General features: G+C 44.6%; 2 protein-coding genes across 2 annotated transcripts; one reads left to right on the forward strand and one right to left on the reverse strand.

Annotated features, from left to right (window-relative positions):
* Positions 1-479: 479 nt before the first annotated feature.
* On the reverse strand, positions 480-7,032 carry LOC310800075 (G patch domain-containing protein 3-like; the record flags this gene model as incomplete). Its single annotated transcript, XM_083662659.1, has 8 exons — positions 480-663; positions 1,532-1,659; positions 1,748-1,869; positions 3,461-3,520; positions 3,831-4,005; positions 5,341-5,795; positions 6,483-6,642; positions 6,856-7,032. The coding sequence occupies 8 exons, from the start codon at positions 7,030-7,032 to the stop codon at positions 480-482; spliced, it is 1,461 nt and encodes a 486-aa protein (XP_083518785.1).
* Positions 7,033-18,673: 11,641 nt separating this feature from the next.
* On the forward strand, positions 18,674-21,971 carry LOC310800076 (palmitoyltransferase ZDHHC18-A-like; the record flags this gene model as incomplete). Its single annotated transcript, XM_083662660.1, has 5 exons — positions 18,674-18,912; positions 19,980-20,047; positions 20,166-20,315; positions 21,588-21,725; positions 21,868-21,971. The coding sequence occupies 5 exons, from the start codon at positions 18,674-18,676 to the stop codon at positions 21,969-21,971; spliced, it is 699 nt and encodes a 232-aa protein (XP_083518786.1).
* Between the last annotated feature and the right edge of the window lie 2,641 nt (positions 21,972-24,612).

The following is a 24,612-nucleotide window of genomic DNA, read 5'->3' on the forward strand; positions in this document are numbered from 1 at the left end:
CAATCATTTCCTAATCAAACTGTGTGTGTTTATGCAAATAACCACTATAGATGACAATAACAAAGGAAAAGGATAACATTTAGAATTTTGGATTGTTTACACTGACTTCAAGGCGGTTCAAAATTATTTTTCGGGATGTTCCGGGGTGGCGATGTCATTCTGCTGCTGCTGTTGTTTTGGTAAAAGTAATGCAAAAGTAGCGTAATAAGTAACAAGTTACTCTACACAGAAAGTAATATTGTAATGTAACTTATTACTTTCAAATGAAAGTAACTAGTAATATGTAGTATATTACATTTTGAAAGTAACTTGCCCAACACTGGTTATAAAGTGAGTGCGCATAAAATTAAGGAGAACAGTAAAAACGTAAAATGACAAAGTCAAGACAACTGGAACGAAACGTTTGACAACCATGTTTTAATAGAGCAGAGTGGTGTATAAATAACTCAAATAAAACACTAAAAAAGGTTTACAAAAAGTCATCTTCGTGGTCCAATGGTGCCACCTGGCTGCCAGCCTCTGTACTTCATACTGGTGTTTGGTTGGCGTCTCAGTAAGGTATCGCCTCGATCTATGTCTTTGGGTTGATCGAACACTGTGGTTATATGAAAGCCTGGTCTGGCCTTCTTTACAGGGCCGGAGTTCAACTTCTCTCCATGATACCTGCACAAAAACACAGGAATGCTCATTAGCATCATGAACGCATGCTGAAAGACCATGTCCTCTCAGCGCTCATATACGCGTGTAGCCCCATAACGTGACACCACTTTATACTGTACTCAGAGATATTCTCCTACAGTAAAGCGGCCCCACACAGCGTTAGAATCCTCAATAGGTGGACAAGGCTGTTCAAAAAGCTCTCCTACCCGTATCCCACCTCCGATTGCAGATCTGAAGATATGATCGTCCACCCAGTGAAGCCAGTAATTCAGCCGGAACACGGCGCTGTTAAAATGATACTGCTTGCGTGAAACAACCGTTTAGAAGCAGTCTTTGCACAGCCTGTGCTGTATTAAGGACAGGAACTTTGGGAGTTTGAGTATTTCATGACATGTTTTGCTTCCCAGGTGCGCTGGATTTGCGTTGATCACTAACAGCCGCCGTCTCCTGACTGCATGTGTTGTTTGCTCGCCGCGTGCAAGCAGTGCACCATGTTAGTAAGATCAAACACACCCTGCTGTAAGTGTAAATTCAGCTGCGCAGGCTGTGGAAAGACTGCTTCTAAACGGTTGTTTCACGCAAGCAGTGTCATTTTAACAGCGCCGGTGTTCCGGCTAAATTACTGGCTTCACTGGGCGGACGATCATATCTTCAGATCTGCAATCGGAGGTGGGATACGGGTAGGAGAGCTTTTTGAACAGCCTTGTCCACCTATTGAGGATTCTAACGCTGTGTGGCGCCGCTTTACTGTACGAGAATATCTCGGAGTACAGTATAAAGCGGCGTCACAGGGCTAATACGCGTGTTGGTATGTGACAGGACATCATTAGTTCTGTTTTGTCAACTCTGTATTTACTTAGTTTTTACTCACCCAAAGCCCCTTTTGCACTTGGGATGTTGTCCGTCATTCTCAAGGGCGTCTGGGATCCCAGCCTGACTGTTCCCCAGCCCTTCACCGTCCTTCCAGCCCTGCTTCTCCATCACACGACGGCCAAAGCCCTAACCCAAGAAAAGAGATGTTGAAAACATGTCTCTATAGGCTCCATACAGATTGGAGTCAAATCAACTGTTGTGGAGACCTCCTTACCTTAGTGAACTTCTCAAAGCTGCCGATCGTCTGGCTGTGTCCTGACCGATCTTCAAGGCCGTCCCTCAGCCTCTTTTCATAGCGCATGCGGACGTAGTCACGGGAATCCATGTCTCCTCCATCTGTGGGAGGAAGATCTGAGTTCAAGGCAATCTGGCTCCACATGAACAATTAAGGAGCATTCTCAGACCAGTCTAGTTCCTGATTTGCACCAAATGCAACATTGTTGAGTTTTTCAGCTGGTTTTGGTTCAGTTTCACACCAGGTCAAAAGCAAGCGGACCACATAGCGCTGCCAACCGTCCTGGATTGGCTGGGAGAAAATGTAAATTCCCACTTCCCAGAGATTTTGTTTTGACAGCTGAAATGATAAGAATGTGACTGTGCGCGCGTGCTTTAGCCTACTCCCTTTTATATACAGTCTATGGTCGAGACCGGTGTGCGTATTTGCCATTGGGTGATGGTGACAGAGTGTGTCTGTGTGTGTGTGTGTGTGTGTGTGTGAGAGAGAGAGAGAGAGAGACAGACAGACAGACAGACAAGACAGACAGACAGACAGACAGACAGAGGAAGGGAGACGGCGCGTACCAACCACAGCAGTGAACCAGAATGTGCATCTGAACAGGCCTCTGTCTGAATCCCCAAATCTGAACCGATGTCTGTCCTTCAACTCGCTCTGTATTCTCAAAGTCCCGCACGACATTTCCCCGTGTCAAGCATGCTTCTATCACCTGTCAATCAATGATCGCAACGTGAGACGCAAGAGTCGGGCTAAGGCGGCGTTCACACCCAAAGCGCTTTTTCCAGTCAGAACGCTATGAAAATCATGTTGAGAGCGCTTCCATTGTGCACAAAACACAGCGCACGGAGCGTTTTTTTTGTGCTCCGTTTGTTTTCCCCTGTAGTCGCGTGCAGTACAGATCAGAACACAACGACCACACGGACGGTAACCAGATAGTTTTATCTGTTTGATGTTGTTCACTGTCAACATGAAAGCCAGATTATTGCTAATTCTGGCAGGAGCGGAGGTTGAAAATCCCTCGGGAGGAGAAAAGGTAGGAAGAGTGAAAAAGACGAACAGGGCGTTCAACTTTTTTCAGCTTAAAAACGCCCACAGCGCTCCTCCAAAAACAACAGATGCCACCAGCGCTGAAACGCCAGGTGCGTTCATTAAAAGAGGAGCACGTCTAGCGCGTCCTTACATAGAGAATGAATTGCAGAAAGACGCTGGCAGCTCCAAAAACGTGTTTGGTCTGAATGTAGCCTAATATGTGTCATTAACACGCGGTCATTTGGTAAAAATAAAACTAAAACCCTTGCAACTTCTGCCTAAAGTAGTAGGCTACTATCATGGAGAATATGACCGCTGTCAAGAATAAAATAATAACTTATAAAGATGCTGCAATCAGACAATCTTATCGCATAAGAAAGCAATCGTGCAAAAAAAATCCCCAAAGAATAATCCACAGTTTCGCCAGCCAACAAAACAGCATGTGAAGAATTAAGATGTTGTTTTTTTAACCATAAAATGCTCGTCCTCAGCCCGATTACCCACAATGCAGCTGGCTATGGCAGCTGTTGAATCAAAAATGCGCTTGGTCGGATCACCAAATGAGGTAGGTAGTGAAAACGCCCTAACACTTTGTGCATTTTCTGTTTGGTTCCATTTGTCAATCGAGGGAATGACAGTTGAATAATAGTGCATTTTAATTACCTTTGTCATAATAAACGCTCATGTCAACATCCCAGTCGTCTGCTGTTTGTTCATCAAAATCTAAAGAAAGGGGAGTAAAGAGACATAATCAATATTTCATCAAGTAAACATAATTCATGTATGGCAGTGGTATTCAACCCTGGTCTTCTAAACCCAGAGTATTACTGGTTTTCTTTGATTTTAGATCTGGGATGTCAGGTGAACGCAGTTAACCAATAACCACCTAATAGGACAGAAAACCAGCATTACTCTTTGTCTGAAGGACTGAAGTTGGGAACAATTGAGTTATGTCTTGATCCAAGAACATTTTTTTTTTTTTTTTTTTTACAACCGTTATGTTAATGTTAGTTTGTGTGAAGTGTCTGTATACCTCCTTCTTCCTCCTGCCAGTACTGGGCATCAGTGTAGAACACCAGGCCTGAACCACCCTTTTCCCATTTCAGCTCAATCTCCTCTTCATAGAGCCTCTCCTTGCTCCGCTCCTGGCTCGTTACGTCCTCGTGCAAAGCTTCATGGCGCTCCCACTCCTCACATCGGTCATCATCCTGCACCCGAGGAGGAGAAGAACAAATGATGATAGCAATTCTTCCAGCAAAATACCACAGCCCCCTAGACATCCTATCACTAATACACTATGATTTTTTCCCCACATTGACTACTGCTTAACGAGCTGGTCGTTGGCATGTAAAACAGCTCTTAAGCCAATTGAATCTTTATTTAAAAAAGCCCTAAAGATCTTCGATAAAAAAACAATCTTTACCCATATCATCATGGGTCAACATTATAAAGAAGTATGATTTCCTTGATTTTGACCATTTTAACACGTTGAGTGCCAATGACGAGATATCTCGGCTTACAGGATCCAACCGTTGAGTGCCAAGGACGAGATATCTCGGCTTACATAAAAAAAAAAAAAATTTTGACGGTGGGACATCGATCAACCCCTTTTACGTCTCCTATACCAATATTGGAGGAAGAGAATGTGTATAATCTATTTTACCGACCAGCTAGGTGGCGACAGTGCTCTCCAGACAGAGAGAAAGCCGAGCAAAAAACAGCCGCGGGTCCGCGGGAGAAAGCCATTCTAATTTTCAAGGAAATAGCTGGGCGAAAACGCTTTCGATTTCACACACACACACACACACACACACACTCGAGTACCTTTGAGCATAAATAAGACCAGAATCGCAAAAGCTTCTTCAAAGCTCTCAGCCGACACCTCAAGAAACGAACGAGCCCGTTTTACAGTAATCCAGACTGCCCGAGAGCGGCCGCGGAGCCAGCAGGAGCCAGCAGCAGCAGCACAGACGGAGGGAGGAGTTTGGAGACACACACACACACACACACACAATACAGTATACAGACTTGCCCAAGGGCACCCATAATCACAGGCACGTGAGGTGGTTCTAAAAATCCATTTATCTCAAAACTCTCTGAAAATCTCTGAAACCATGCTGTACTCAACGGCTAATATCTACATAACTACTAACTCTACAAACTAACTCTTTTAGACAGAGAAAGCACACATTCTATTAGTTCTTTTTAGATGATTTGTGTTCACGAAGTCTTAACAGAAAAGAATCCTCGGCTCTTGTAAAATGAGCCAGAATCCTCAAAAAAAAACCTGGCAGAACCTACCTACAGCATTGAAAAAAGGGCTGGCAGTCAATGTGTTAAAACCTTCAGACAGGCCTGTTTTGTTTTTAAGTGTCTCCATGCTTTAGCTTGGGCTAACCCCGGCACTTTTACCGTTGTCACGTATGGATGATTCTGTACATGTATAACTGTCTTATTAATGTGCACTGTCCTGTCTAAATAAACAATAAAGCAAAGTAAGTAAAGTAAGTAAGTAATAAGGTGCAAACAGATATAAAACCCACATCATTTGCATTTGATTGCACATCCTCCTCCTCCTCCTCCGGGTCATCGGTGTCGTCTGTTGTTTCTCGGTGGTCACCTAGCTGCTTGGCTTGTGAGGATGGAGCGACCACACCGCCTGGCCCTGATATTTCATGTCCAGCAGCTGTGAAGATATTCTCTTCTGTGGCTGGTACTGTGTGGGCGTCGTAGTACTGGAAAGGCACATTGCCATAGCGGCGGTTGGAGCTGGTCTTGGGGAAAGTGAGGCCCAACTTGCGGATGAGACGCGGAGGCAGACGGCACGACTGGATGAGCTGCAGGAATACTTTCACCGGTGTGCCCACGTTCCCATTGTGCATCAGGGAGGGTGGGTTTAACTCACATAAGCCTCGGAGGTCAGCCTCTGTGAAACGTTCTGTTAAGGACACGCGGTGCCGCTGCTCACACTTTGTCTTATAAGGGAAGCACTCCTCATCTGAAAACATAATAACAAGAGTTACAAAGTGCTTTATGTTAATATTAACATTAAAAAAAGACAAAAGATGTAAGGTGACAAACATAATATCGACGTGGAAAACACTGATCAACTTAAAAACAACAAACCTTGAGACAACCACTAAGCAGAGAGACTGATCTAATAATTTACTTTTCTTCAACCCAACATCCTCAGACAAGAACTCATATAGGGTGGGTAATACTGAGGCCATTTACACCTGGCGCTAACATGTGTTTTCTGTGATCAGATTGCAATCAGATTGTGTTTTATCACTTGAAATGCCAGGTGTAAACACCCCCAAAACGCATTGAAGAAGGATTGCAATCTGATCGGCCAAACCACCTCCGGAGGTGGTCAGGGATGCATTGTGTACACATTGAACACAAGTGTAAATGCAATGTGTCCTCTCAATCTGGATACAGCAACTTTATGCGGATTGAGAGGACAACCATTTCTGCAATCTGATTGCAATCAGATTGCAGGAAATGCATGTTAACGCCAGGTGTAAATGGAATCAGGCTGAAGTGATCAAATACAATCTGATTGCAATCTGATCACAGAAAACGCATGTTAGCGCCAGGTAATGGCCTCAGTGAATTGCACAACAGAAACATACGGGCCAAACAACAAACACAAGGTTGGTTGACCCGACGTCTTCTAACTAACCTGTGTCATATGAAACTTTGACTCTCTTGATAACACAGCGTCTCGCCAGCCAGCTTCCTTTCGAGTCAATCCACTGGTTCCCTGAGTACATCTTGATCAATCTGTCCGCTTCCTTGGCATCGTGGACTGAGACTATACAGCAACAGGATTTCACGCGTGGCTTCGACGAGGAGGAATAGTCTTGTTTTGTGTTTCTCTCCGAGGAGGAGATCGAGCTGTCCACCGTGCTCTCATCCGACGGGCCACCAGGTCCTCCAGCTCCTCCGTGTGTCGGCTCGTCGGACTCCTGCTTTGAGCCCTCCTCCTCCTCCTCCTCCTCCTCCTCCTCCTCCTCCTCCTCCTCCTCCTCCTCCTCCTCCTCCTCCTCCTCCTCCTCCTCCTCCTCCTCCTCTTCGGTCTCTCTGAGAACCTCTGGTCGGTGTCGGTAGTGGAAACACTGGAACCCACCGCTTTCTATCAACTGGCTGAAGTAATTTCTGAGGTCCGCTGAACGAAAGGCGACAGGAATGTTGCTAATTGCGAGATACACAAGTGGTACGGAGTCCGCCATGATTGTTTGTTTCTGTGAGCTGTGAGCTGTAGTATCGTCCTACGTCATCAGTATCGTCCTACGTCATCGGAACGCGACGTGCCAAGCGTGCGTCAGATCACGTGAGCACTAGCAGTAGCATACCATAGATATCTATGTAGCATACTAGCCTATTTCCCGTTTATAATACTTTAAGAAGTTTAATTTACAAACAGAAGACTCGTATGTGCGGACGATATTATCACGAATATATGAAGTGGAACCAGGGCTCCGTTGATCAGAGGAAGAAGACTCACTGGACTCAGATGAATGGTTTAGCTGTGAAGCTAACGTTAGCTGTGAAGCTATTGGAGCTTTGAAGGAAGTTTGTCAGTAAAGTTCAGGAGGAAAAGTTCCTGTCACTGTGTGAAAATTAAAATGTCTAAAGTCCAGAAGCTGAGAGCTGTGGTGAAGCAGCACCTAACTGCGGGTGATGAAGATAAACTGCTGGACGCTGTGCGGTTACACAGAGAAGCCTTGCCTCCAGACCTCCAGCAGCTGTTAGTTCCCGCTGAGCAGCAGGAGTGGAGCCCCAGTCTCGACCAGGAGGACCCAGAGCCCCCACACATTAAAGAGGAACCCCGGACCAGTCAGGAGGGAGAGCAGCTTCAGGAGGGACCAGAGCCCCCAGACATTAAAGAGGAACAGGAGGAACTCTGGATCAGTCAGGAGGGAGAGCAGCTTCAGGAGGGACCAGAGCCCCCAGACATTAAAGAGGAACAGGAGGAACTCTGGATCAGGAGGGAGGGAGAGCAGCTTCAGGAGGGACCAGAGCCCCCAGACATTAAAGAGGAACAGGAGGAACTCTGGATCAGGAGGGAGGGAGAGCAGCTTCAGGAGGGACCAGAGCCCCTAGACATTAAAGAGGAACAGGAGGAACTCTGGATCAGGAGGGAGGGAGAGCAGCTTCAGGAGGGACCAGAGCACCCAGACATTAAAGAGGAACAGGAGGAACTCTGGATCAGGATGGAGGGAGAGCAGCTTCAGGAGGGACCAGAGCCCCCAGACATTAAAGAGGAACAGGAGGAACTCTGGATCAGGAGGGAGGGAGAGCAGCTTCAGGAGGGACCAGAGCCCCCAGACATTAAAGAGGAACAGGAGGAACTGTGGATCAGGGGGGAGGGAGAGCAGCTTCAGGAGGGACCAGAGCCCCCACACCTTAAAGAGGAACAGGAGGAACTCTGGATCAGTCAGAAGGGAGAGCAGCTTCAGGAGGCCCCAGAGCCCCCAGACATTAAAGAGGAACCCCGGACCAGTCAGGAAGGACCAGAGCCCCCAGACATTAAAGCGGAACAGGAGGAACTCTGGATCAGGAGGGAGGGAGAGCAGCTTCAGGAGGGACCAGAGCCCCCAGACATTAAAGAGGAACAGGAGGAACTCTGGATCAGGAGGGAGGGAGAGCAGCTTCAGGAGGGACCAGAGCCCCCAGACATTAAAGAGGAACAGGAGGAACTCTGGATCAGGAGGGAGGGAGAGCAGCTTCAACGGCTGGAGGAGGCTGATATCACCATGTTCCCATTCTCTGTTGTCCCTGTGAAGAGTGAAGAGGAGGAAGAGAAACCTCAGTCCTCACAGCTTCATCAAAACCAAACTGAAGAGAACAGAGAGGCAGAGCCTGTAGCCACCTGCTCAACTGAACAGATGAAAACAGAAGCTGATGAAGAGGACTGTGGAGTATCAGAACCAGCCAGGAACTTTATATACTTACATCTAGCTAGTAATTCACAACCAACTAGTGATGACAAGACTTCAGACTCTTCTGAGACTGAAGACAATGATGGTGAATGGGTGGAAACTAGTGAACTTCAGTCAGGTTTAGGTTCACAGAAAAACAGTGACGTTCCAAGGAAGAAACACTTCAGCTGCTCAGTTTGTGGTAAAAGATTTGCTAATGAAGCACACTTGAAGAGACACATGATAGTCCACACAGGAGATAAACAATATAATTGCTCAGTCTGTGGTAAAGGTTTTGGTCAGAAAGGGAACTTGAAGACACACATGGTAGTCCACACAGGAGATAAACAAGTTAATTGCTCAGTCTGTGGTAAAGGTTTTGGTCGTAAAGTAGACTTGAAGACACACATGATAGTCCACACAGGAGATAAACAATTTAATTGCTCAGTCTGTGGTAAAAGTTTTGGTCAGAAAGGAACCTTGAAGACACACATGGTAGTCCACACAGGAGATAAACAATTTAATTGCTCAGTCTGTGGTAAAGGTTTTGGTTATAAACACACCTTGAAGTCACACATGGTAGTCCACTCAGGAGATACCCAATTTAATTGCTCAGTCTGTGGTAAAAGTTTTGGTCATAAAGGAGCCTTGAATACACACATGATAGTCCACACAGGAGATAAACAATTTAATTGCTCAGTCTGTGGTAAAGGTTTTGGTCACAAAGGATCCTTGAAGACACACATGATAGTCCACACAGGAGATAAACAATTTAATTGCTCACTCTGTGGTAAAAGTTTTGGTCAGAAAGGATCATTGAAGAAACACATGATAGTCCACACAAGAGAGTAAACAATGTAATTGTTCAGTCTGTGGTAAAGGTTTTGGTTGTAAAGGAGACTTGAAGAGAGAAACATTTAACTCAGGGTTCCCACGGCCATGGAAAACCTGGAAAAGTCATGGGATTTCAAAATCTTGTTTTCCAGGCCTGTAAAACTCATGGAATTGTTCAAACCCATGAAAGTGTATGAAAAGTTGTGACATTTTGTTGTGTTTAATGCAATTGTTCCAGTAATCTTCCCGTGTATAACCTTCCATGTAATGTAACATAACGGTAATGGTAAATTTATTCTCTGTAGCTGTTGACGTAACATAGCTCTAACTTGTTTGTCGATTTTAGTGCTTCTTGTATTTTATATTAATATCTTTATGGAAAATTCCTGTTTTAGTTCAATAGCTTCCATGATGCAGTAAACACACTAAAAACCAATATAAGGAGAAGCTGTGTCTATTTGTCTATAATAATAATTTCTGGTATTTAAAAACAGTACAAAAGTGTAGGCTACTACTGTATTACTGACTCAATAAATATGGGGGGGGGGGACAATGTTTATGTTCAAATAAAAAAAAGTTTATGTTCAAATAAATATACCAAGTAAGTAGTTATATAAGCTCTCTGGTTGTATTGATTTGCCACGCACGCAATTTTTATTTATTTTAGTATTTTAATATAATCAAACGAATATGTTTTGTTTAGAGGGAATATTCGAATATGATTTTGGGGCTATTTTGACAGCCCTACTACATCCCACGCTCCAGAATCTCATCTAGCCTGATATGGGCTCTGCTGGGGAGTGCACTAATGCAGACAGGTGGAGCAGAGGAAAGGGGGGGGGGGGGGGGGGGGGGGGGGGGGGGGGATTATTTAGGTCCTAACTAAAGGATAGTGTCTGTCAGACACTATCAACATGCCAAAAGTGAAGAGTTACTACCATCCTGGATGTGTTGTACTGGCTTCATACAGCCTGTAGTCGGGTTCAGGAGCACTGAGGAGGCTGATTTTTGGACAAAATAAATTAAAACTACTTTTTTCCCTACCACCTCCTCCTTTGTTACAGCAGTCTACCACAGTAACATAGCCTAACCAAAACCACCAAGAGCAACCAACACATGCTTTATTGGCTCACATCTCTTTGCAACCTTGATTCAACACATTAAAATGGTAAAATAAGCTTTGATTCTCATACAGATAATAATTTAAATAAATACCATAATTATCATCAACAAATGTGATAACCAGTATCATTGAACAAAGCCTACAGGCTTCTTGATTTTTTCTGGAGCATTTGACTCCCCCCCCCCCCCCCCCCCTATCCTTTTCAGGGGAGGCTATGTTTAAATATGCATCAATAAGTAAACAGTTAACAGCTGATTCTTTTCTTTTGGCATCATCACAGTCATTTGTGAAAACTCAATTTTTATTATACAATCATTTCTGCAAAGTGCTTTGTGACAATATGCCTCACAAATAGGTTGTAATGTATTTTTATAGTCTTTCTTCAATAAAAGAAAAACAACTCTTTCAGTTGGTCGCACAGCACATGATTTGGTCTCTCTCTCTCCTTCTTCTTCTATGGATTTGATTGTCGGTTGGCATCCTTAAATGGTGCATTACCGCCACCTACTGGACTTTGATGTCTTCTTCATAGTTAGGTTAGGTTTTTGCATTTGGCTACACTACAGGAACAACAATGGTGGGAGTATAAATAGGGAGACGAGGACAAGTGGCGCATCATCTCCAGAGTCTCTACCCTAGGAATCGAGTGCACAAGATTCCTAGTATAATAAAAGTTGAAGTTGTGTGTCTGTCTGTATCAGTGATGTGTGACGTCATCATCAGTGATGTCATAAATCCCTCAAAACTCATGCATTGTGACATTATCAGTGATATAACTCTTTCTCTACTATAATTGGAGGGCTGGCGGCACAGTGTGGCACACAATTGCTAGCCTGGGTAAACCCATCCCCCACGTGACCTGCTCTCAGACCTGTTCTCAGTCACTAGGGTCTGGAATCCCACCTATGTTAATCGATTTCTAGCGGTGGCGGTGGTAATAATAATAAGCATTTGACTCCCCCCCCCCCCCCCCCCCCCCCCCTTATCCTTTTCAGGGGGGGCCAGATGGCTTCTTTTTATACTCTTATACTAACTATATTTGGTTATTACATTTATGTAGCTCCTGCATCTAAACACACACATGGGGGGGGGGGGGGGGCCGGGGGGGGGGGGGGGGGGGGGGGGGTGCCGGGGGGGGGGGGGTGCCCTACAACAGAACAGCCCCAAAGTGTCGACTCTTTCAACATTGTTTTCATATCCTTTCACATGGTTGGTCCATTTACACAGTCTTCCACTTGGAAGTGCAGTGAAGACCAGGCTCCTTACTTCAGGTTGCTCATTTAATTCCCCCCAAAATGTCACTTTTTTTTTGGATCACTTATTTTAATTGATTTTTAAATTGCAGAAACAAACAATTCTTCCCTTCCTTCCCCTCCCTCCCACCCACCCTCCCCTGAGCCATCATTACATACGAAAACAACAGTGCTTTTACACTGTCTTCACTTATGTGTGTGCCTACTACCTCAGACTTCACAACACATTACATGTAATGGAACTGGATTTTGGTGGCCACCACTTCCACATTCTTGTTTCCACGAAATACACACAATTAATAATTGATCAGTTCCCCATCATACAACATTTCTACCACTGATTGCACCAGTTCCAATTCTTATGTTTACATTGACTACGGTCCCTACACTATTTGGTTATTACATTTATGTAGCTCCTGCATCTAAGCACACACATGGGGGGGGGGGGGGTGCCCTACAACAGAACAGCCCCAAAGTGTCTACTCTTTCAACATTGCTTTCATATCCTTTTACAGGGTTGCTCATGGCTAGTCTGGACATTTTCAACCTGATGAACTTACAGTGTTACTGTCGCTGTGGCAGGAACATCTGTCCCAAAGCTACTGACTTTTTTGCTATTTTTTCTTCAAAGACTCTTTGTATTGGGCTTCTAAATGTGTTTTTCCTCGGATTTTGGCACAAGGGATAGTAACATCTTGTCCTGTGTATTAATTAATAATAATAAACAACATGCCTACTTAACCTCAACCTGATCTGCTGCTGATGCTGATGCATGTTACAAAAAAAAAGAATACTATAAAAAAACAGACCTTACACACAATCATTGTTCACTAAATAAAGTTTTAAATGGTGGCTCAGTGGTTAACACTGTTGCCTCACAGCAAGAAGGTCCCGGGTTCAAACCCCGGTCCGTCCCAGGTCCTTTCTGTGTGGAGTTTGCATGTTCTCCCCGTGTCCGTGTGGGTTTTCTCCGGGTGCTCCGGTTTCCTCCCACCATCAAAGAAAGACATGCATGTTAGGGTTAATACTCCTGTCAGTGCCCCTGGCCAAGGTACTGGCAAAATAACTGGAGTTGGTCCCCAGGCGCTGCACAGTGGCTGCCCACTGCTTCTAGTTCTAGGAAGGTTCCTAGTAGAGGATGGGTCAAATGCAGAGGATGAATTTCCCCAAGGGGATAAATAAAGGATAACTTAAAGCCCCATTCAGTAACTTTTCCAACTGCGCCCTCTGCGTGCATTCGTATCGATAACGATATCGCCGTTCAAAGTCAACAAAACACAGCGCCAGAAAGCTCTATGTACATGTTGTGACATCGGGTACTCACCACGTGATGAAATAATAATCCATAGTTCCGTGAAACATAATTTTCGTAGCGAATCCGAATCGAGTTACTTCCTTGCTTTCAGGCAAACAACACTTACGCTGTACAGCGCATGCGCACATCCTTTTCTTTTTTTAGATTGTATTGAAACGGGACGCTGACAGCAAACTGCTTAGTCCCAGTGCTGGCCAATGGAGGGCGGTGTGGGATAAATAAAGCCGAGAGTCTTCCTATTACCAGTCAATCTACCATGTCCTGTGACTAAATAGCTGTTTTTTTACAGTAAAAAATGTCAAAAATCTTACTGATTGGGGCTTTAACTTACCGGTAACTTAACTTAAATCCATTCATTTCTCTACAGTCTATTCTTTAAAGCCTCTCTATACTATATCATTGTTATTACAGTGTTGTCATTAAAAGGCCCACCTTGCAGCAACAGAATTTAATTGATCAGCATTCACCCATCACTCATGCTTGTTGCCTTCTGCATTGCCTTCCAAAAACAGGTTTGGTCACCAAATGACAGCCACTTTAGTTGCCACTGACGGCCTATTATGAGCATGACTAACCCCTTGTCTTACCAGTGTTGCAATTACAACTACTTATCTGCATACAGTCATCTGCTTCTATCTGCACTGGTTAGGTGTAGCACAGCCTGGTGGAGATCTGCACTCCACCGAGTGCGCTTTTCTAGTTATCACAGTTTTCACTTCCATGACTGTGCACACCTCCACAGTAAGTGTGTGTGTGTGTGTGTGTGTGTGTGTGTGTGTGTGTGTGTGTGTGTGTTGTGAGTGAGTGACCAAATCATGTGCTGTGCAACCAACTGAAAAAGTTTTTTTTCTATTAGTGAAGAAAGACTATAAAAATAGATTGCAAAAAAACTCGTAACGGACAAGCCCGTCTTTTATTGTCACACGAACACCACAATACATGCATGCAGCCACAACACACTCAACTGCAACCTATTTGTGAGGCATATTGTCACAAAGCACTTTGCAGAAATGATTGTATAATAAAAATTGAGTTTTCACAAATGACTGTGATGATGCCAAAAGAAAAGAATCAGCTGTTAACTGTTTACTTATTGATGCATATTTAAACATGGCCTCCCCTGAAAAGGATAAGGGGGGGGGGGGGGGGGGGAGTCAAATGCTCCAGAAAAAGTCAAGAAGCCTGTAGGCCTTTGTTCAATGATACTGGTTATCACATTTGTTGATGATAATTATGGTATTTATTTAAATTATCATCTGTATGAGAATCAAAGCTTATTTTACCATTTTAATGTGTTGAATCAAGGTTGCAAAAGATGTGAGCCAATAAAGCATTAATACAATGAAATGGTTTGGTGTTGGTTGCTCTTGGTGGTTTTGGTTAGGCTATGTTACTGTGGTAGACTCTGCTGTAACAAAGGAGGAGGTGGTAGGGAAAAAAGTAGATTTAATTTATTTTGTCCAAAAATCAGCCTCCTCAGTGCTCCTGAACCCGACTACAGGCTGTATGAAGCAAGTACAACACATCCAGGATGGTAGTAACTCTTAACTTTTGGCATGCCAGAAATTATTATTATAGACAAATAGACACAGCTTCTCCTTATATTGGTTTTTAGTGTGTTTACTGCATCATGGAAGCTATTGAACTAAAACAGGAATTTTCCACAAAAATATTAATATAAAATACAAGAAGCACTAAAATCGACAAACAAGTTAGAGCTACGTTATGTCAATAGCTACAGAGAATACATTTGCCGTTATCGTTATGTTACATTACATGGCAGGTTATACACGGGAAGATTACTGGAACAATTTCATTACACACAACAAAATGTCACAACTTTTCATAAACTTTCAAGGATTTGAACAATTCCATGAGTTTTACAGGCCTGGAAAACAAGATTTTGAAATCCCATGACTTTTCCAGGTTTTCCATGGCCGTGGGAACCCGGAGTTAAATGTTTCTCTCTTCAAGTCTCCTTTACAACCAAAACCTTTACCACAGACTGAGCAATTACATTGTTTCCTCTCTTGTGTGGACTATCATGTGTTCCTTACGAGCAAAACTTTTACCACAGAGTGAGCAATTAAATTGTTTATCTCCTGTGTGGACTACCATGTGTCTTCAAGTGTCCTTTATGACCAAAACTTTTACCACAGAGTGAGCAATTAAATTTTTATCTCCTGTGTGGACTATCATGTGTCTCTTCAAGACTGCTTTCTGACCAAAACCTTTACCACAGACTGAGCAATTAAATTGTTTATCTCCTGTGTGGACTATCATGTGTCTCTTCAAGACTGCTTTCTGACCAAAACCTTTACCACAGACTGAGCAATTAAATTGTTTATCTCCTGTGTGGACTATCATGTGTCTCTTCAAGTCTCCTTTACAACCAAAACTTTTACCACAGACTGAGCAATTGAATGGTTTATCTCCTGTGTGGACTATCATGTGTGTCTTCAAGTTTTCTTTACGACCAAAACCTTTACCACAGAGTGAGCAAATACATTGTTTATCTCCTGTGTGGACTACCATGTGTGTCTTCAAGTTTTCTTTACGACCAAAACCTTTACCACAGATTGAGCAAATACATTGTTTATCTCCTGTGTGGACTACCATGTGTGTCTTCAAGTATCCTTTACGAGCAAAACCTTTACCACAGACTGAGCAATTATATTGTTTATCTCCTGTGTGGACTACCATGTGTGTCTTCAAGTATCGTTTCTGACCAAAACCTTTACCACAGACTGAGCAATTAAATTGTTTATCTCCTGTGTGGACTATCATGTGTCTCTTCAAATCTGCTTTCTGACCAAAACCTTTACCACAGACTGAGCAAATACATTGTTTGTCACCTGTGTGGACTATCATGTGTGTTTTCAAGTGTCCTTTATGACCAAAACCTTTACCACAGACTGAGCAATTAAATTGTTTATCTCCTGTGTGGACTATCATGTGTGTCTTCAAGTCTGCTTTACGACCAAAACCTTTACCACAGACTGAGCAAATACATTGTTTGTCACCTGTGTGGACTATCATGTGTCTCTTCAAGTGTGCTTCATTAGCAACTATTTTACCACAAACTGAGCAGCTGAAGTGTTTCTTCCTTGGAACTTCACTGTTTTTCTGTGAGCCTAAACCTGACTGAAGTTCACTAGTTTCCACCCATTCATCATCATTGTATTCAGTCTCAGCAGAGTCTGAAGTCTTGTCATCACTAGTTGGTTGTGAATTACTAGCTAGATGTAAGTATATAAAGTTCCTGGCTGGTTCTGATACTCCACAGTCCTCTTCATCAGCTTCTGTTTTCATCTGTTCAGTTGAGCAGGTGGCTACAGGCTCTGCCTCTCTGTTCTCTTCAGTTTGGCTTTGATGAAGCTGTGAGGACTGAGGTTTCTCTTCCTCCTCTTCACTCTTCACAGGGACAACAGAGAATGGGAACATGGTGATATCAGCCTCCTCCAGCCATTGAAGCTGCTCTCCCTCCCTCCTGATCCAGAGTTCCTCCTGTTCCTCTTTAATGTCTGGGGGCTCTGGTCCCTCCTGAAGGTGCTCTCCCTCCCTCCTGATCCAGAGTTCCTCCTGTTCCTCTTTAATGTATGGGGGCTCTGGTCCCTCCTGAAGCTGCTCTCCCTCCCTCCTGATCCAGAGTTCATCCTGTTCCTCTTTAATGTCTGGGGGCTCTGGTCCCTCCTGAAGCTGCTCTCCCTCCCTCCTGATCCAGAGTTCCTCCTGTTCCTCTTTAATGTCTTGGGGCTCTGGGTCCTCCTGAAGCTGCTCTCCCTCCCTCCTGATCCAGAGTCCCTCCTGTTCCTCTTTAATGTCTGGGGGCTCTGGTCCCTCCTGAAGCTGCTCTCCCTCCTGACTGATCCAGAGTTCATCATGTTCCTCTTTAATGTCTGGGGGCTCTGGGTCCTCCTGAAGCTGCTCTCCCTCCTGACTGATCCAGAGTTCCTCCTGTTCCTCTTTAATGTCTGGGGGCTCTGGTCCCTCCTGAAGCTGCTCTCCCTCTTTAATGTGTGGGGGCTCTGGGTGCTCCTGGTCGAGACTGGGGCTCCACTCCTGCTGCTCAGCGGGAACTAACAGCTGCTGGAGGTCTGGAGGCAAGGCTTCTCTGTGTAACCGCACAGCGTCCAGCAGTTTATCTTCATCAGCCGCAGTTAGGTGCTGCTTCACCACAGCTCTCAGCTTCTGGACTTTAGACATTTTAATTTTCACACAGTGACAGGAACTTTTCCTCCTGAACTTTACTGACAAACGTCCTTCTAAGCTCCAATAGCTTCACAGCTAACGTTAGCTTCACAGCTAAACCATTCATCTGAGTCCAGTGAGTCTTCTTCCTCTGATCAACGGAGCCCTGGTTCCACTTCATATATTCCTGATAATATCGTCCGCACATGCGAGTCTTCTGTTTGTAAATTAAACTTCTTAAAGTATTAAAAACGGGAAATAGGCTAGTATGCTACTGCTAGTGCTAACGTTACTCTTTGTTGTTACAAGAACGTTTGCATGATGGCCGCTTCAACAATACCCAGAATGCCTTGCGGTAAGAAATGCGAGCGGGGTCGGGGGGAGGGAGGTGATGGGGGAGGGGCGCAGTGAGAACCTGGTGAGAACACAACAAAACTGCTGCCTACGCACAGTAGGGCTACGTTGGTGTAGAAATAAAAAATAAAAATATATATATTTTTAAGGAAGTAATCATTACTTACTGGTTCGTTAACATGGTAACTAATGGTCAGTTCTTAAAACTACCATTAAGGAACTACCTATTAACTATTCATGAACTAATGATTAGTTCCTGACTAGTTCCTCAATAACTACCCATTTTTTGTGTTACAGTATTGTAAAGTGTTACCGACTGATGTCGGAAAAATTTGATCCTGTATTGCATACTCCGGTACAGTAGGTGGCGGTATGCTCCTTTACAATTGGATTGCAATCTGCCAAAAAACGCAAAGAAGAAGAAGTAGAAATCAGCCAAATCAACTTCCGGGTGGCAACATCCACACACCGTGACGTTTGTTGGCTGACGGTAAAAGTGAACTAGCAGCCGTGTTCATGTTTTCTTTTTTGACAAAAGAGCGAGTTAAATCGACTTCATGGGTCGTTTCCGTTCAACTAACAAATATGGTAGTGGTAGTTAACGTTGATTCAACTCGGGAACTGATTCGGCTCGTGAACCTGGACCACGGAGAAGAAGAATGCCGTTGCTGGTCCGCTAGCTAACGTTAGCTGTCTGGATGGGCTAACCAGTAGCTACTGTCTCTAATGTTAACGTTATAATACTAGCCTCGACGCAAGACTCCCTGAATGAATGTTGAAGTAGCTAACTAACTAGCGTGTGTCGAAACCGTGGAGAGAAAAGAGCAGCCCTGTGTGCCTTTTAGCTACCTCAACTGTGGCGGATAGTGTGTTTACACGATGAAGAATTGCGAGTACCAGCAGATCGACCCACGGGCTTCACTGTCTGTGTCCCCCTCGTCAGGTCGACCCTGCGCCGGGAAGACGGTGCACAGGCAGCCGCGGAGGAAGTGGGAGGTGTTTCCAGGGAAGAACCGCTTCTATTGCGATGGACGGGTGATCCTCGCCAGACAGAGCGGCGTCCTTCCTCTGACACTGGGCCTTATTGTTGTCACTTGTGGCCTCTTCTTTGCTTTCGAGTGAGTATTGTATCCTCCTCCAGCAGGGTTTCTTTCCAAGCAGGTCTAGAAAGTCATTGAGATAAAAAATAATTATAATAACACACACAAACTCACTACCTCCTCCTAAACTCAACTGAACCCCCCCATAAAACTGGAACTCATATCTAATTTAATGCCTGTCTAACTGGGACTGTAAATTCCCTGCACATTAATGCCTATTTAACTTAGCCTGTACATTTCATGTACATTCAATGTAAACTCTTATTTAACTCCGACTGTAAATTCATGTAAATCCACTGCCTATTTAACGTCTATAAGTGACTTCTGCTTATCCTCCCCTCCCCCTCCTCCTCTCCGCTCTACCAGTGGCTCTACCGCTTCTCTGAAATGAGGACAGGGTTACGCTTATGTTGTTGTTGTTGCTTATGCCACCCGCACGTCCCTCACGCATCAGGGTTGAATGGAGTTGGCCTTTTTTATTATTACATCCGCAGGATTTTAATAGACCTTTTTCGCTAACCCCGGACAGCGCCATATTGTTGACATACTGTCCTGCAGCTGACAACTATAGTAACGGCCTTATTGACGTTTCTGTTCCATTACAAAATAGCGATAGTGATGACAGCAATAAAAACCCCAGAGTTGTTGTTTGTATGCTGCCGTTAATGCCTGTAATAATAAACAAAAGAAAAAACGAGGTGAACAGGCTTTGCTGTGAGGAGCTGTCAGAAAGTTTCACCTGTCTCTCCTAACTATCCACACATCTCCTGTGCTGCTGACGTATCCTCCGTCTCGCTCCCTTCACGTCTGTGGACGGTAGAGATAGAAACAAACCACGGGGACTTTATTGCTGTCATTACTACAGCCGTGTGTAACGCAGGTCACCATCCGAACACAATTGGAACGATACAGGTAACGCTAACAGCGGCTAGCTTCCTATAAACGCTGCTCTCACATAGGCTGTCACTTAAGAGCTGCTGCGTTATGTCGAGAACATGGCGGCGGTGGGCGTGCCCGTACGTGAGTGACGTCAATCGAATAAGGTCTATTGGAACAGATAATTAATCACGATGATCCCGATGTAGAAGACTCAGAGGTCGATGGGGCGAGCCCCATCGACAACGGTCGATGCCATCGTCCATCCTACCACACAGTGCTCTCTTTCTATGGTTTTGTCTGAAATGATCTCATTCTGACTGATTCACCTGTTCATTACTTTGAAGAGAACGTGTGACCGAGTGTCTCACCTCGGTTCTTCTCTGTTTTAAAAGATATCTCAGGATCCTCCACGTACCGCCCCCCTCCACGGACCAAGGAGATCCTCATCAACCAGCAGGTGGTGAAGCTCAAATACTGCTTCACCTGTAAGATGTTCCGGCCTCCTCGGACGTCCCACTGCAGCCTGTGTGACAACTGTGTGGGTAAGGAGGAAAAAATAGACCTTGAATACCTGGTATACACACAATTATTTTAAGTGACAGAAACGGGTCGCTTAAAAATATATATCATCAATATACATGTTTGGTATTATCCTTATCCTGCTAGCCGGGCGCTTCTCGCTCATACTGAGCATTAGCGCCCGGCGAACGTCAATGCATTTCCCATCAAACAATCGTGCCGCTCTCACGTCTAGGTATAAAAACCAAACCTTACCTGAGCCAAAAACGTGAAGTGAAGACGCTATCCGATGCCAAACACCCTCTTCTTTTAAATACATATAGGTGCCTCTTCCAAATTGTAGCATGAAATCCACTTTTCTGTCTTTGAAAAACCGAAAATGTAGGTGCAATACCATTCCGGAAGTGTGGGGGGCATTACTCTCTCGTAACGGACAAGCCCGTCTTTTATTGTCACACGAACACCACAGCACATGCATGCGGCCACAACACACTCATGCTGACGGTGGCCGGTGAAAAGTGTCCTCTGCATTTAACCCATCCAGGCATGTCCGTTCCTCCGGGGGGCAGGCCAGGAGCAGTGGTCGCTTTCTCGTACAGCGCCCGGGGACCAACTTCGGATGTTGTCGTCACTGGTCGGATGACGATGACGATCTGATCTTCTGCATGTTTTTAGTGGGGGGGTTATATACGGAGGAACCCCCTGGGGGAGCACGGGGAGAACATGCAAACTCCACACAGAGAGAAAGGCCCTTACGACGAGATACCCCACCTGAGCAGTAGGCACTGAAGATATGGGGGGGAACACAACTCCAGCGCCCACAGTGTCCCAGGCGAGAATCGAACTCAGGACCTTCTAACTGTGAGGCGACAGCGCTACCGACTGCGCCACCATACCCCCTGCATTAGTGAGTATACAGTGAGTAAACAGTGAGTCATTGTTCCGGGTTGCTCCAGATGAATGATTTTCGCTTTTTCAAAGACAGAAAAGTGGATTTTATGCAACAATTTGGAAGAGGCACCTATTTAAAAGAAGAGGATGTTGCGCATCGGATAGCGTCTTCACTTCACGTTTTTTTGCTCAGGTAAGGGTTGGTTTTTATACCTAGACGTGAGAGCGGCACGATTGTTTGATACTGTTTGATGGGAAATGCGTTGACGTTCGCCGGGCGCTAATGCTCAGTATGAGCGAGAAGCGCCCGGGCTAGCGGGGTAAGTGTATTATCCCAACACGTTATGTACTGCTATAAGCTTTTCTTCTAATATCTGCTACATATACTTTGTTGTTGCCGTCAGAACGATTTGATCACCACTGCCCGTGGGTGGGGAACTGTGTGGGAAAGCGCAATTACCGCTTTTTCTACAGCTTCATCATCTCCCTCTCTTTTCTCACATCATTCATCTTTGGCTGTGTCATCACACATCTCACTCTTCGTAAGTATTCGTCCTGCACAGAAACACACGTCACTAGGGGGCGCTCCAGTACTGTGTTTTGTTTTGTGTACCTGTCATGTTTTTGATCAAAAGACCATAATTTAAGATTGCTTTGTTTCTGATTTGTCTCTATTCCCTCCAGGATCTCAAGCAGGTAAAGGCCTCGTCCAAGCCATTCAGGAGAGCCCTGCCAGATATCCTTTCTCTACGCCACATTCCTATTCTCAGTCCATAAGCCACTTCTAAACATGAAGTCTGGATCATGTCCGGCTAGCCAGAGCAGGATATTTTCCGGTTTGACCTTTCTAGACATGAGGGGTCTTTGTTTAGAAACAGCTGGAAATGGTCCGTTTTCTCTGGCGAGTAGAGTGGGCGGGGGGAGTGGGGTGTGGTAGGGCGTATCGATCAAAATAAATGCCATAAATGCAATGTAAACGGCTTTAGCGAATCCGTAACCAAACTCCATTCAAAAACATGCAGTTTTAATGGAGGATGCGTTCCGACGCATTCAGGCGATAACGTGGGGTGGCAATGTGCCAGAAAAAGTGAGCGCATGGCTTTGTTACATAGTCCCAAAAGCCGCCAGTCAAAATAGTGGTCGCACTAACATTACACTGGATGATTTTACAAGTGGCGTTCAAGTCATATCTGACTAGTTTTCAATTTATTTCTCCCCACAAAAGTTAGGCTATATGTCTCGATATAGGCTGATGCGACACTCACGTAACTACGTCCATTCATGAAATTATTAAATAAAAAAATAGCACAGGGACATTAACTCATTGAGTGCCAATGACGTCTAAAGACGTCAATTCAAATAGTAATGTAGAGTGCCAATGACGTCTAAAGACGTCAATTGCGTTTTTTGACGGTGGGACGTGGATCAAAGCCTGATGCAAAATATGGGAGCTATTGAAGGTGTATAACCTATTTTACGGACCCATTAGGTGGCGACAGTGCTCTCCAGATTTGAGAAAGGTGAGGAAAAACAGCAGAAAAAGCCGTGATGAAAGAGAAACCGATGCATGCTGGACCCAGAGCGGCACAGATTGCTCTGGCTGGAGCTAACGTTAGCTGCAACTGAGCCCCTCTGTTTCTGCTGCGATAGTTTCTCCACACGATTAGCCGCCAGAAAAGAAAACCAAAGCCAAACCATTCTCATGAGAATGGTTTGGCTTTTCGGTGTCGCGCTGGGAGCCGGCGCACAAGGCGGAGCGCTCCGAAAATAGACTCTGGGTGCGTTGCACTTTGAAACGCGCAGCAGAAAGCCCATAATCGGACGCAGCTTCATCCCAGCTCACAACCGAAACCTCAGAAACGCAGACGAACTCAGCGAGCCCGATCCAGACTCCCCCGACGAGCGGCCGCCATCCGAACGTGGATCCGCAGGCAGCAGAGACTCGCCTGACACACGCAGCAGAGCGAGCAGAGCCACCAGAGACACTCCCACGGAGGAGGAGTTTGCAGTTGAGGGGGGTGGGGGTGCTGTTTTATTGAAGGAAATTACTGTTCAGATGTTTCAGGTCAGAAAATATTAGCTTCAGAGTCAGTGATTTGCTTGAAATACTTCATTTCACAAAAGGCTCATTATCTCAGCTTCTAGATTGAAACGTCTGTTTTTGGTGAAATCAACCTATCTTCTCCGGCTGATAACTAAAGAACGGAAAATGATATCAATAAACTTTTTTTTGCTGCTGATACAAGAGAGTCTCATCGTTCTTTGGGCGTGTTCGGTGTTTACATAGTAATATCACACAATATTCTGTGGGTCTTGAGTTATCACTGAAAACGCTCTGAAAGGGCTGGCACTGGGAGCATCCGTTTTCCAAAAGTGGCTGGCACTCAATGAGTTAATGGTTTGTAAAGTGACATACATGATCCGGAACATGAGCTGCCTGTGTTAAACAACAGCCGTTTTGCTAATGATTCAGATCCTGTACTAGGTGCTCAGATGGTCATGATCCGCACTTGCGGGAGTTGCTCATAAGGCGGATAATTGTTTCTAAACATGCAGGCCGACCGGCTAGCAGCTGGTTATAATCCGGATTCCACTGCATGTTTAGAAGGGGCTATTCACCTTATTCTTTGCCCATACAAGGACGCTTCTGCATGACGTCATTTTGTAATCGTCTTTCCGGTTTTAAACACGGAAGTAGAGTACGCCTACCGCAGTCATTTAGACTTGCCAAAAAGCTGTTTTCAAGCTAAAAATAATAATTTGACTGTTTCAGAGAAGAGGTAGTAGGCCTATGTCTAAAGAAATCTCATTTGCAATAGAACTGTACCAGATATCTCCATACAACTACTGGTCAGTGTTCAATAGCACCGTAGACAATTCAGTAATGGTATATTTTTCAGGGATTTCAGTTTCTCTGATAAATGAGAGAAAAGTGATGGAGTCCTATGTTCCTATCACCACAAAGTACAATTTCCGCCTAAACTAAAGCTATATTTACAGGACTATAATTCATTATATTTTTAGGTAAATAATTGTCTGACTATTTGGTGATGTAGGGCAGCCACCTGGTTCATACCTCAGCAAATCTGATGAGGAAAAGAGTGAGCATTCTCAAGTTATTGGCTTTTTTGTCACCTTTCCCCTATTCGGACTGGCCTAATTTGGCTCTTTTTCAGGGATTGGGGTAGTTCTAAAGAAGAGCCAAAAAAAGATTTTTTCCCCCAATTTTTTTTTGACAACAATCAATTTCATTAATGGGAGACCCTAAAGATAAGAAAAATCATTGTCATTTGTTCTACCTCGGGTAGGGGTATCTCAAAAACTAAAGCCTTTTTTGAGGACTTGCTGCTAGACTATATGTTTCATTATCACAGTTTTCACTTCCATGACTGTGCTGTGCACACCTCCTTTCTAAAACATGTGCATCAC

Source organism: Poromitra crassiceps (genome assembly GCF_964638095.1).
Source record: "Poromitra crassiceps genome assembly, chromosome: 29".
Taxonomy (NCBI): domain Eukaryota; kingdom Metazoa; phylum Chordata; class Actinopteri; order Beryciformes; family Melamphaidae; genus Poromitra; species Poromitra crassiceps.